This window comes from Dendrobates tinctorius, unplaced genomic scaffold (assembly GCF_039654945.1).
Source record: "Dendrobates tinctorius isolate UK_male_01 unplaced genomic scaffold, ASM3965494v1 ptg000143l, whole genome shotgun sequence".
Taxonomy (NCBI): domain Eukaryota; kingdom Metazoa; phylum Chordata; class Amphibia; order Anura; family Dendrobatidae; genus Dendrobates; species Dendrobates tinctorius.
In genome coordinates this window covers 31,308,867-31,321,716 of record NW_027361810.1, presented here as the reverse complement: position 1 = coordinate 31,321,716, position 12,850 = coordinate 31,308,867, and the positions used below count along the sequence as shown (strand labels likewise).

At 41.2% G+C, this 12,850-nt stretch overlaps 1 protein-coding gene across 1 annotated transcript in view; it reads left to right on the top strand.

The window, feature by feature from the left end:
* ITGB6 (integrin subunit beta 6) overlaps nucleotides 1–12,850 on the top strand; it is an 83,397-nt gene that overhangs the window by 3,954 nt on the left and 66,593 nt on the right. Inside the window, exons 2-7 of the mRNA XM_073545718.1 lie at nucleotides 212–291; nucleotides 5,002–5,206; nucleotides 7,801–8,047; nucleotides 8,997–9,159; nucleotides 11,139–11,300; nucleotides 12,430–12,525. Coding sequence (XP_073401819.1) covers nucleotides 212–291; nucleotides 5,002–5,206; nucleotides 7,801–8,047; nucleotides 8,997–9,159; nucleotides 11,139–11,300; nucleotides 12,430–12,525 — 953 coding nt within the window. The remainder of the gene's footprint in view (nucleotides 1–211; nucleotides 292–5,001; nucleotides 5,207–7,800; nucleotides 8,048–8,996; nucleotides 9,160–11,138; nucleotides 11,301–12,429; nucleotides 12,526–12,850) is intronic.

The following is a 12,850-nucleotide window of genomic DNA, read 5'->3' as shown; positions in this document are numbered from 1 at the left end:
TAATGTTGGTATCTATATCTAATGCAGGGCTACGACTTCTAACACTCGCTGTGGTCACTCCCTCAGGAGTTTTCCCTGGGATACCCCATAAAAGAGTATGATCCACCCAGAGACACTATTGATACATTTTCCATTTATTTCTCTGAAGTTTTGAATGACACTAATATTTTTATGACCCCCATATGTCCCTGTCTTCTGTACCGATATGTAGGCACTTGTTCTCTGGGAAGTACAATGACATGTGAAGACTGCCTGAAGTTAGGACCACACTGTGCATGGTGCTCTCAAAAGGTAAATCTGTGAACTCACGTAGCATGACCCGGGGTGTACTGTTATATTTTGTAACTATAAAATACTTCAGACACTGTTGGCCTCTTTGTTTTTTTTGTCAGCTTTCTTTGCAGCTGTCTTAGGTATTTTTATTTTTGCAGACACGTCCTAGATGCAGCAGGATAAATCGCCATCTACAGCCCTGAATAAGCGTCATATACTGCCAAATGCGTTTTAACATGTTACATATTCACAATGATCATCAGGCGGTTGCTGATTTCTGGTCTTTTTCCTTCCTGGTTTGGGGAAATGCACATTTTCTTTCTCTATGATTGCATAGTGGATGGCCTCTCTTAGGTATCATGTAAAAACTGGCATTCCAGCTAATCTGATATCCCCCTTTGCTGATCCCTCTTACCTCTCAAACCATGTAGGCTTACTGATATCCTGAGGAAGACATACTGCAGCCGCATCCCCCTCCTCTCCATGACTGCAGTGTAGATGAACTCTTCCAAGTATCATGTAAAAACTGTGATCCCAGCTAATCTGATATCCCCTTTTGCTGATCCTTCTTACTTCTCACAGCATTCAGTCTCACTGACCACCTGATCGTGAGATACTGCAGCTACATACCCCTCCTTTCCATGAGTGCATAATACATGGACTCTTTCAGGCGCTATGTAAAAACTGGGGTTCCAGCGAATTTGACACCTCCCTCTGCTGATTATTCTTTCCTCTCACAGCATGCAGTCTCATTGACATCCTGAGGGAGTGATACTGCAGCTGCATCCCCCTCCTCTCCATGATTACTGAGGAGATGAGCTCTTCAACCTTCTTTGCTAAGCCCCCATCCCTCTCACTACATGCATCCCATCCCCCTCATGATCTCAGAGTAAATGAGCTCTTTAGGGTATCATGTAGGCACTGTGATCCCAGCTAATCTTATATCCTATTCTGCTGATCCCTTTTCCCTCTCACAGCATGCAGTGTCATTGATATCCTGATTGAGAGATTCTGCAGCTGCATCCCCATCCTCTCCTTGACTGCTGAGTAGATGAGCTTTTCCAGGTGTTATATTCAAATGGTGATCCCAGCTAATCTAATATGCCCCTTTGCTGATTCCTTTCCCCTTTTATAGCGTGCAGTCTCTCTGACATCCCAAGGGAGACATACTGCAGCTGCATCCCCCTTCTCTCAAAGATTGCAGAGTACATGGGCTCTGTCAGGTAATATGTAAAATCTAGGATTCCTGCTAATCTGATATAACCTTCTTTGCTTATCCCTCTCCCTCTCATAGCCTGCTGTCTCACTGACATCCTGAGGGTGAGATACGGCAGCTGCATACCCCTCCTTTCCATGTTTGCTAAGTAGATGAGCTCTTCCAGGTATTATATAAAAACTGTGGCCCCAGCTAATCTGATATCCCCCTTTTGCCTTTCCCTCCCCCCCATAGCATGCAGCATTGACAGTCTGAGGGAAACATACTGCAGCTGCATCCCCCTCCTCCCCATGATTGCAGAGTAGATGTGCTCTTCTGGGTATCATGTAAAAACTGTGGCCCCAGCTAATCTGATATCCCCTTTTGCCTTTCCCTCCCCCCCATAGCATGCAGTCTCACTGATAGTCTGAGGAAAACATACTGCAGCTGCATCCCCCTCCTCCCCATGATTGCAGAGTAGATGTGCTCTTCTGGGTATCATGTTAAAACTGTGATCCCAGCTAATCTGATCTCTCTTCCTTCTCACAGCATGCAGTCTCATTGACAAACTGAAGGTGAGATACTGCAGCTACATCCCCTTCCTCCCCCACTTCTCTGTTACATTTTTACACTAGCTGAATTAATTTCAAGGGCCTAGTGTGACATCAAAGTTGAGCAACGATGGGTTCCATAAAATCACAAATGTAAACCTCAGCTTAATATATGTATAAATGACTCCTCTGGAAAAAAAAATGGACAAACCTTGCTCATATGGACATCATGGATACAGTAGCTAGTCATGGGATTCTCTGGGAGACTAGTCCGATCTTTGGTTTAGTGACCTGTGCATATATTCCTCTTACAAAATTAAAGTGGAAGAGAGTAGGAGATCAGAGTCACTTTCCCTTCTGGGTCGATGGTGCCAAAGTTACTTGGATGATACCCAATTAATTTACAGTTATTTTGAGATATTGTCCAATATTCACACAGTCCTGGTATTCCTGCCAGTCATCGGACATGAAGTTTTTATTACAGCATCTTTCTGGCTTATATACAGTGAATATCTTCCATCAGACAAAACAGTGGGAGGAATTTGTTTGGCCATTTAAGGGCACTCGCTGCGAGATTCACTTCCTGCCTCAGAAAAAAAACATTCATCTAATACAACAGAATTAAACTTTGAGATTGCTTTAGAGATAAATGGAAAATGAATCAATATTATCGTCTGGGCGGAAGTCAAGGAGTGCCCCCGAGATGTCCAGACCTCATCCACGCAGGATTTTACCATCTCCGCGTACTGCTGGGAAATGAGATATCGAGAGTTAGGATTCCCTATGGCTATATAGAATATGAACATAAAAGCCTATGATCACCGAGGATTGGATTTTTTTGTATGAACCAGTTATAATGTAGGGTGGTTTTTTTTTTTATGGAAGCTCAGAATAACTTTCAGATTTGTTACCTATGTCTATATGCACAAACCTTTTGAAATATCATCATAACTGGGATTAAAAAGCTCTATGATCCAGATGATAATCCGAGGCACAAATTAATAAATAGTCTGATAAGCAACAATGGTAGAATTGCTATGGGAGAGACCTGTCAATCACCTGCAGATGCACTGGGAGGCGCCGTCTGCACTAGTCTGGTCTCTGGCTAGGAGATCTTCTCATTTGTCACTGAAACACTAGATCTTAAAGACGACCTGTTACTAGAGTTGGGGATAAAAGGTTTGCAGGACCCTGGTCCAGTGGCTAATTTAGTCCATGGCCACAGAACCAGAGCCTTTAGAAACTCCTTTTACATGCCGGCGTCTCCGGCTGGACCAGGGTTCTGCAAATTTTTTAGCTCAACTCTCCAAAAGGGGTTGATTACGTGTGAAACCGTTGATCTTCTCACGCCTTTACTAGCAAAAAAGACCCATTTAAATGTGAGCGGGAACATATATCCACTCTCTCAGATGAACAATATCAAGAACATTTACTGTGTTTTACACAAACGGGTTCATCCGAAGTCTGAAGATGGGGAAAGAGGGAGAGGTGACAACAAAAGACTTTCATAATTTCATAGTTTTCAAGGTTGAGGTTAGACTGAAGTCCATTGAGTTCAACCTATGGCGTAAGCCCTGTTTCACACATCCATTTTTTGTGTCCGCCAAACCGATCCGTTTCCGTTTTTTGCCACTAACGGATTCTAACGGATCCGTTTGGATCCGTTTTTTTGACGGATCCGCGGTAGCCGCTAATGCAAGTCTATAGGGAAAAAAAACGGATCCGCCAAAAACGTGGCGGATCCGTTTTTTAACGGAAAACGACGGATTTGGATGGATTTAAAAAAACGGAAGTGTGATCCAGGCTTAACGTGTTGACCACAGAACTTTCTCTCCGCTCTCACTTTGAATCTCCTCCTCCTTCTCCCCTACACAGATACAGAACCGGGAAGTAAAAGTTTCCATTCTGCATTTTCATTCTAAATTTTTGCATCTTTTCATCCTGTTATCTTTGAAGTCAATGATGGACTATAATATGATACCTAGATCTAAGCCTGACCTCTCGCCACGACTATTGTCAATTGTCATAATATCTTATGTACGTTGTAGGCAGTGAAAGTGATGGCCAAAGTGCTGCTTTTTTATCCATTCTACAGTCATGCTATAGCTGGTGGTTCATTGATGTCAGCTGTGACTCACTGATCATTCACTATGGTCACAGCCTTAGTACTCAACAGGCAATATCTTGGTTTTGACATATTAGTGGGTTGAAATGAGAACCTTACCCTAAATCTCTTTAAAAAAAAAAAGTATGAACAATACATGGACCCCACTGTTGCCCACTGAGCTTGCACTTTCATTTCATTGCTTGACATGAATTACTGTTTACATTGTTGCGGTGGGAAAAAAAAACTGGTGACCTAGTTAGATTGAGACTATAATAATAATAATATTATTTCTATAGCGCCGACATATTCCGCAGCACTTTACATTTCAGAGGGGACTTGTACAGACAATAGACATTACAGCATAACAATAATCACATAGATCATAACAGATACCAAGAGGAACGAGGGCCCTGCTCGCAAGCTTACAGTCTATGTATATGCTTTACCTTTTAGTGCCATTACATTACTACACAGTGTTAATAAATTGCACAAGACACTCTTATATATTGTCATTTTATGAGTTAGTAATTAGAGAGGAGATATACACTGGTTCAAGAAATGTAATGTCCCAAACAAGTTACAGCAGAACTGTGCTGCCACCAGAATAAGGACTATAAGATACGAGTATGCTGAGCTGCTGGCAAAGTGACACGGAGAATGTTGTAGTGAGATGGAGTAGCTGCTGAGGGAAGTGTCGGCAGATTGTCACAAGCGTACAGCCTACTGACGCAATTGACTGCTGTGTATATTTAGTCAAGTCATCTGTTGCCTATACTGAGATTGTTCAACCATCAAGCTTGCTGCCTCCTTGTGAGATATACACTTTCTGATGACGTCTGCTTGTCCCTGAATCCTTTCACCATGTGCTTCTACAGAATTTCACTGATCCTTTGGGAGTCCCAGCTCGGTGTGACACTCCTGAAGTGCTGCTATCTAAAGGATGCCTTGCAAACCACATTGAATTTCCTGTATCCAAAGTAGAAACCCACAGGAGGAATCCCCTTACGGAAGGAGCGCAGAAAAACAGTGATCATGTAAGACAGATCACTCCACAAAAGCTTGTCCTGAAACTCAGGCCAGGTAAGCTATGCGTAAGGTGCCCATATACCTTAGATACAGTGTACCTAAGGCTCTTTCGTCTATCGGGTCTCTCTCCCAAACCGTCATACACATGAATGCTTGGTTTTGGCAAAAATGTATAAGTTCTCTAAGAGACGGGTCAGGTAGCGACTTATTTCCAAAAAGAGCAAGAGGACCTGCATTTGATGTAAAACTGTCTGATCCTTTTCTCCTCCAAAATCATCTGTCAGCAGGCCCCATGTATATGAGATGACTGGGGAGAGAAGGGGAAACCATCGAGAGACACATCTAGCATCAGATTACTTACCGGGAGAACAAAAAAAAATATTATACTGTCCTAATCCTTGTCTCCCACCAACATCGGTTGGGACGCCCCCATACACACCACCAAAGTCATTGAGTTTCACCACCTTTAAGGTTTCAAAGGGCTTTATGTAATAGCTGGGGTTTCCGTCACCAGGGTAATGACTTTCGTCCATTACCATTAAAGGGAAGCGATCATCAGAAAATGCCGAATTCTTTAAATCAAGTTTTTGTGATACGTGTATTTTTTTTTTAATTTGGCACTTTTTTTTCTTCATATTATGATCTCTATAAAAAAAGAAATAAAATTAGTAATTGTGCAATTTTCACACTGGTCACTGGGGCTTAATCAGACTCCTACCTCCTGTCCTACCAGGAAGAGTTAACATTTTGTATCAGCAGAGGCAGCATTACAGTAACCACTATCACTTCTATACACAGCTGATCACACAGGGTCCACTAATCAGAATAAGGGTGCATTCTGGCACCCCTTCAGTGGCCCCAACAGGGCTTACTACCAAATCCCCCACCTCCATTTGGTGTATACACCCGAAAATGATGCACTGGCACATCTCACGTTCACTCTATTGGCACCATTGTAGTCTATGGCCCCATCGGCACATACGTCCGAATCCGTTTTCCAGGGGGATTGGATGTAAACCCTGACGGGGCCAAAAATCTAATGTCTGAATGCAATGTGCAAGCACCCTAAGCAATGTCACAGCTGAGCCTGCTCTCCTTTGCTTCACAATGACCTTTGCACACGCTCATTAGACACTTCAATATAAAAGAAGATGTTGGGATCTGACCATTGAGCATAATGTACATGTGTTGTTTTCGGAAATATAAGTCTAAAACAAATGCCCCAGCGGCCAGTATGAAACGTTCTATTTTTTATTTTTCATGCAAATTATGCAATGTAAAATTTAATAATTTGCCAAAAATGTATAAAAAAAATACTTTTAGCAAAAAAAAATTTAATCAATAGGTCATTTTCTGTTGATAGTTTCCCTTTAATATAAATACCCTAGGCAAGACAAACTAGCTGTCTGATACCTGCCGCCCGGCCAGCACCCATAGAGTGTGGCCACCGGCCCATTTTCATCCCTGAATTGTTTTACAATATGTATACACTTTTTATAGTTTTTTCTATCTAGCAGAGTGACTTTTGCGTCCCTCATAAGTAATAGTTAAGTCTTTTCTGTAGCTACAACCCTGATGAATGTCAGTCTAATCACAGTCCGTTATGTCAGCCTGTCACCTACTGGCTCATACGTGGTAGTTGTGACTTCTATGTTCAATAGTCACCTGCATTACAGGAGTTGGCCGAGGTCCATTAATAGTTAAAATTGCAAAGTGCTTATAAAAACAAGCAACTTTGTAACTTACCTCCTATTAAAAAAATTCTTCCCATTCTCAAGAAAGGAGGGAATTTTAATTCTATGGTTTACTGTTAGTTTCCCAGGTTACCAGTCACTTCAGAAAGGACTTGGTTTATAGGCAAGGAGAGCGCACAAACTGTTTGCTATCCTCTTTGCAAGTGCAGCTCTGAAGTTGACTGGGTCCGGTCAGGTTAAAGGGGTTTTGCAGGGTTGCGTGACTGCAGACTAGTGAATCCTCACAGCAAGCACAGTGCGCGCTGTCAGGATTCTCCGATGATAGTGCAGCAAATGAGCTCATGGATGCAATTTGCTTATTTCAGGACACATTCAAGCTAGACGTATCCGGCCTCACTCTGTTCACGTGTATTCAGCAGGCCCTTCATGACTAGTTGGCACCTGACAACAAGTATTCAAATCGTATTCTTGCGTTCACACACTTGTCAGCCCCTGGAGAATCCTGACAGCTGACTGCTCTCACACTGTGAGGCTTGACAAGTCTGCAGTCACATAAGAGTGACTGCTGACTTCAACCCCGAGCCTGGACACAGCCCCTTTAAATGTCCTCCTGCGCTACTCTGATTTTGTAGAGGCGATTCTGCCTCTTCTTGCAGCATCAGAGCGCACAGTTCAGACCACTGGTGCGATTGTGCTGCAGTTCCAAACTTTTATTCGCCGGATTTCCTGCAAATAGATGAAACAACCCCTTCAATCCATCATCCAGTAATCCAGAAGAAATCCTAATCCTTCTGCCTTTGTTTTTAGCTAATAACTTCTATATGACGTGAAATTAACAAATAATGCAAAGTCTCTAGTCCAATTTAAATGAACGATACTGTATTCTCACTATTATTATTGAACCCCAAACCAACACAGATACCAATATTCTAACTCTCCATCCAATAATTCCAGGGAATGCAATTACTTTTCAAGTTGATGTCCGTCAAAGTGAAGATTACCCGGTCGACTTGTATTACTTAATGGACCTCTCGGCCTCCATGAGGGACGATCTGAAAACCATACAACAACTTGGATCTACACTTTCGAAGGAAATGTCCAATCTGACCAGTAACTTTCGCCTGGGATTTGGAACTTTTGTAGAAAAGCCAGTCTCCCCGTATATAAATACTGTTCCGGAGTATATAAAGAACCCCTGCCAGTAAGAAACTTACTCACCCTTACTCATAATGTTCCTAGAACTGCTGACTGTGATTAACCAAAGTAATGCATAACGTGTTACTCATCTGTGACTTACCGAACGATGACCGTATAATGTCCGTAGCCAAAATGACATAACTTTTTTTTCCCCTATAAATAGATCCAAACACACTTTACAAAGTGGAACATAAATGACACATAATTTTTTTGGCTCTATATTATAGTTATCATACAAATAATGTTTTTTTTTTATTTGAAATCTACTGTTGTACTTAAAGGGGTTGTCCACCTTTTGGAACAGTTTTTTTTAACGGAAATAAAAATAAAAATAATTTTGGTAATAGGGTTCGATTAAAAAAATTGGCCTTCTATAACCTTAGTGTTGCACCGTCTATGTCTGGCTGCAGAATGAGTTAACTGAGAATCCCTCAGTCAGCTTGCTTGCAGTTTGACCGAGTGTTTGTTTCTCTTACCTGTCTTTTTATAGGCTCTGCTTAGCTGATTTATGATCACAGACCTCAATGTGCAATGAAATCCAAGTACCTGTAAAAGCCAAACAGTGCTACATTTTTAATGAAACACAATTAAATATATATCTTTTAATAAGTTTTTGTTTTTGTGCTTCAAACTTTTATGATAATATATTTCTTAATATATATATATTTACATGGCCAAGAGTTTTTCAAATCCTCTTAATATCTACAGCTTTGGAATCAAATAATACTTTTCTGCTAGAAAGCTAATAATTTTTTTTTTTATTTTATTTTATTCAATAATAATGTATAACTCTGTATGCAGTAAGCTCTAAAGCTCCCTCTAGTGGTGGCAGAGATTCAGAGGGATTTTACCAGAATCAAAGCTTAGCACATAAGTGGTGATCGTAACTTTAGAAGTAACTTACAATGCAAACATTTTATGTTACTGCAATGTCTGTTTTCGCTTTACCTTAGAGAATACCTGGACTGCTTACCCACCTTTGGCTATAAACATGTTTTATCACTGACTCACAATACAACAAATTTCAATGACATAGTGCAAAAGCAAAGAATATCAGCAAATATTGATACACCTGAAGGAGGATTTGATGCCATTATGCAGGCAGCAGTGTGCAAAGTAAGTGGATATTTATGTTGAATTCTTGCTACACCAGCACTTATGATAGTAGTAGTGGTAGCAAGAGTAGTAGTAAGAGTAATAGTAGTTACAGCAGGAGTAGTAGTAGTAAGATTAGTAGTAGTATTAGTAGTAGCAGCAGGAGTAGTAGTAGAAGTAGGAAGAGTAGAAGGAGTAGTATTAGTAGGAGGAGAAGCAGCAGCAAGAGTAGGAGTAGTAGGAGGAGCAGGAGTAAGAATTGTAGAATAGTAGTAGTAGGAGTAGTAGTAGCAGCAAGAGTAGTAGTAGGAGGAGGAGGAGCAGGAGTAGGAGGAGTGGTAGTAGTAGAATACGTAGAAGTAGTAGGAAAAGTAGAAGTAGGAGAAGTAGTAGTAATTGTGGTAGGAGTATGAGAAGTAGAGGTAGTAGTAGTAAGATTAAGGAGAGGTGGAGGAGAATCTGTGATATTTGAAGGAAATGTCCAGAAATACTCAAAGCAGTAGATATTTCATGTCTTGTAGCTCCTGCAATAGAGCAGCTTTTATGCTACTGTACATCCTCGGTCTGCTCTCTCCATTAGTAATGTTTGGCTATTTCAGTATAAGGCTGTGTTTTTTTAGCGGTTTTGCCAATAAAACCGCTAAAAATAAGCTTCCCATTAATTTCTATGCACTTTTTGTGCATATTGATTCGTTTTTACCGCGAAAAAAACGCATCGCGGTAAAAAACGTAGCATGCTCATTAATTTCGCAGATTTTTCCACATTTCTGGCTAGTTCAATGTGTTTTGAAAATGCGCCAGAAAAAACGCATCAAAACCGTGCGGTTTCTAGGAAGGGAGTCAGGTTTTTGAGCAGAAATTTTCTGCTACGTGTGCACTTAGCCTTATAGTGGGAACCGGACATGCAAAAAAAAACGTTATTTACTTGCAGATAAGGGGTTAATCTGTAAGTAACTAGCTGTAAACTATTGGCTCCTATTGACAGCTAACTGCACAGATGCTGCAGAATGAGTTTTCAATCAAAGTGTCGGGGAATGATTTACAGCCGCTGCTCACAGTGATGTGAGTGATGACTGCAATCGCTTCATACACATCCCCTATTACTGAAAGCAAGCGGTTCCCGGGAGGAGGATATAAGTTACTTTTCTCCCATTAGCCGTGCTTTTAGTAAGGCAGTCTGAAAACATTGTAACGCTATTTACATGCAAGTGAGTAGCGGAAGCGTTTTTCAACAAGCCAGGTTCCCTTTAAAGAGTTTCTGTCCTTTCACATCTTGTCTTGCTGCTCTTATCTCTGCTTTTAGTGCTCATGCCAGGCTAATATGTTCAGGAACAGTCTAGATTCTCATGCTCTGTTATTTGTCAATCACTCTTTTGGAGAAGGCAGTTCTTTTCTAGATCAGCATTCTAACAGCACTACAGGTGATGGAACTTCTTTTCCTTCACTTCCCAGCATGCATCGCTCCTGCCATTGTCCAGTAGCTTCCCTGCCCCAAAGTGAAGGCCCTGCCTCTCTATTATACATTTAGACAAATAGAAGAGCAGGAGTAGCGAGACCACGACGCGCGCCCACTTCCTGTTACCAATCTCCATGCTTCTGCTGCTAGAGACTGAAACCGCTGGATAGAAGGCAATGGGCGTAGGTTTAAAAATTCCTTTAAAAACAAGGAGTTTTTTTTTTATTGTCTTCAATATGAAGAAAATCTGCGGATAATGAAGTGCGCTTGTTTTTTAAAGCGCCGGAGCACGAGAATTTTTAATACTACGGTTATTTTATCCTATTTTGAATGACCTATTTGCTATGTTAGATGTATCCTCTGTCTCCTTGAAGGCACTTACTGCTAATTAACCCAAAATTACACCCAACAAATACAGAGGTAAGCACTTTAATTGCATTTTTATGCAGTTGCTTTGTCTCGGCACCTTGGAGTGACTTTTTGGAGCGATCATTTAAGCAGCTTCTTAGCAGCAATATGTCAAAATATCTTCCTTCCATTGTAGGAGCGAATCGGATGGAGAAACAGATCAATGCATTTGCTGGTATTTGTGACTGATGAAGATTCTCACTACGGCATGGACAGCAAATTGGCCGGTATTGTGATTCCAAATGACTGTCAATGCCACCTAGACAGCAGGAACGAATATTACATGTCTACTATCCAGGTAAAGTCAACTTCTACTCAACGCAATTACTGGACTATTCAATACGTTCTAGTAAAGATGCGGTCACTTATTAATGTAATGTATCATGCAAATGTTCTTGATCCGCAAAACTAAACCTTGGGTTATTCTCATGTTCTCCGTCCAGAAGTGCATCACTTCCCTGCCTCCTCCCAGCTTTCTGCATATTGACTGTAAGTATGGCTGTGCTTTTTCTTAAAGTGTATCTGTCACTAGAATTTTGCTATGTAATCTGAGAGCATCATAATGTAGAGGCAGAGACCTTGATTCCAGCGATGTATCACTTACTGGGCTGCTTTGTATGGTTTTAATAAAATCCGTTTTCTCTGCTGCAGATCTAGCAGTTCTCTAAATGCTGATTCTGATTGACAGCTTTCTGTCTACACTGCGCATAGGCAGAAAGCTACCAATCAGTGGTAAGGGTGGGGTTACACAGACCAGGAGGACTACGTGACACGAGATGGCTATTTCTGCAGCGATAGTCTCCTGCTGATAAAACACTGATTTTATTGAACCAACAGCAAGCAGTCCAGAAAATGATACATCGTTGGAATCAGGGTCTCTGTCCTTACATGATGCTGCGCTCAGATTAAATAGCAAACGCCTGATGACAGATTCCCTTTAACAATATGTTCTTCTATCCTGCAAACAGAGGCAGCTTTGCCTCTGCAGTATCAAAGAGCAGCCGCACCGAGGCTGGCCAGATTCAGTGATCCGACTAGCTTCATAGCAGCGCTCATCGGCTCTAAAGAAAAGAGACTGCAAGCGCATGCTCTTTGGCTAGGAAACTGCAGAGGCAATGAGCAGTAAACTATAGAATTTAAAAATATCACTCGAAAAGGATTTTTAATATTCAATATAGTTTTTTCAAGCACCTTGCAATTTTGCCAATTTATCACAGTGCGAAAATCCCTTCAATATATTTTATATAAGACCCAGAGAGGCGAGGAATGGAACTGACAACTTCTTTGTATATGTTTCTGACTTATTTTATTCCACCCTCACTACTAAGAGGCTCCATATATAAGAGACGAGAACATGGATCGGAATGCGTAGGATGACTCTCGTAGCTTTAGAACCAGTCAATGCATCTTCTAATTGTTTCTTCCAGGAATATCCAACACTTGGTCAACTGATAGAAAAGTTGGTGGAGAATAATATTCTGCTTATTTTTGCTGTCACTCAAAATCAAGTCGCCCTCTACCAGGTAAGAGCGAAACACTCCTCAACATTGGGTTTCGCATACCGCAGCTGGTTGATCTTTCATGATTAAAGAGATATTCCTCTCTTGTACATTTATGGAATGTCCTATGGATATGCCATAAATGTGTATTACATAGGGGTCCCCGTGAATCGGACCCACATCTATAGCCTTATGTCAGTGGAGACATGGTCGGCGTTCCTAGCCAAATTCATTGGAATTGCGATCACCTTTCCAGCTTGAATCAGGGCCTCATTGCCGATCATTGGTGAGATCAGCATCTAATATACATTTATTCTATATCTTGTGGATATGCCATAAATGTAAAATG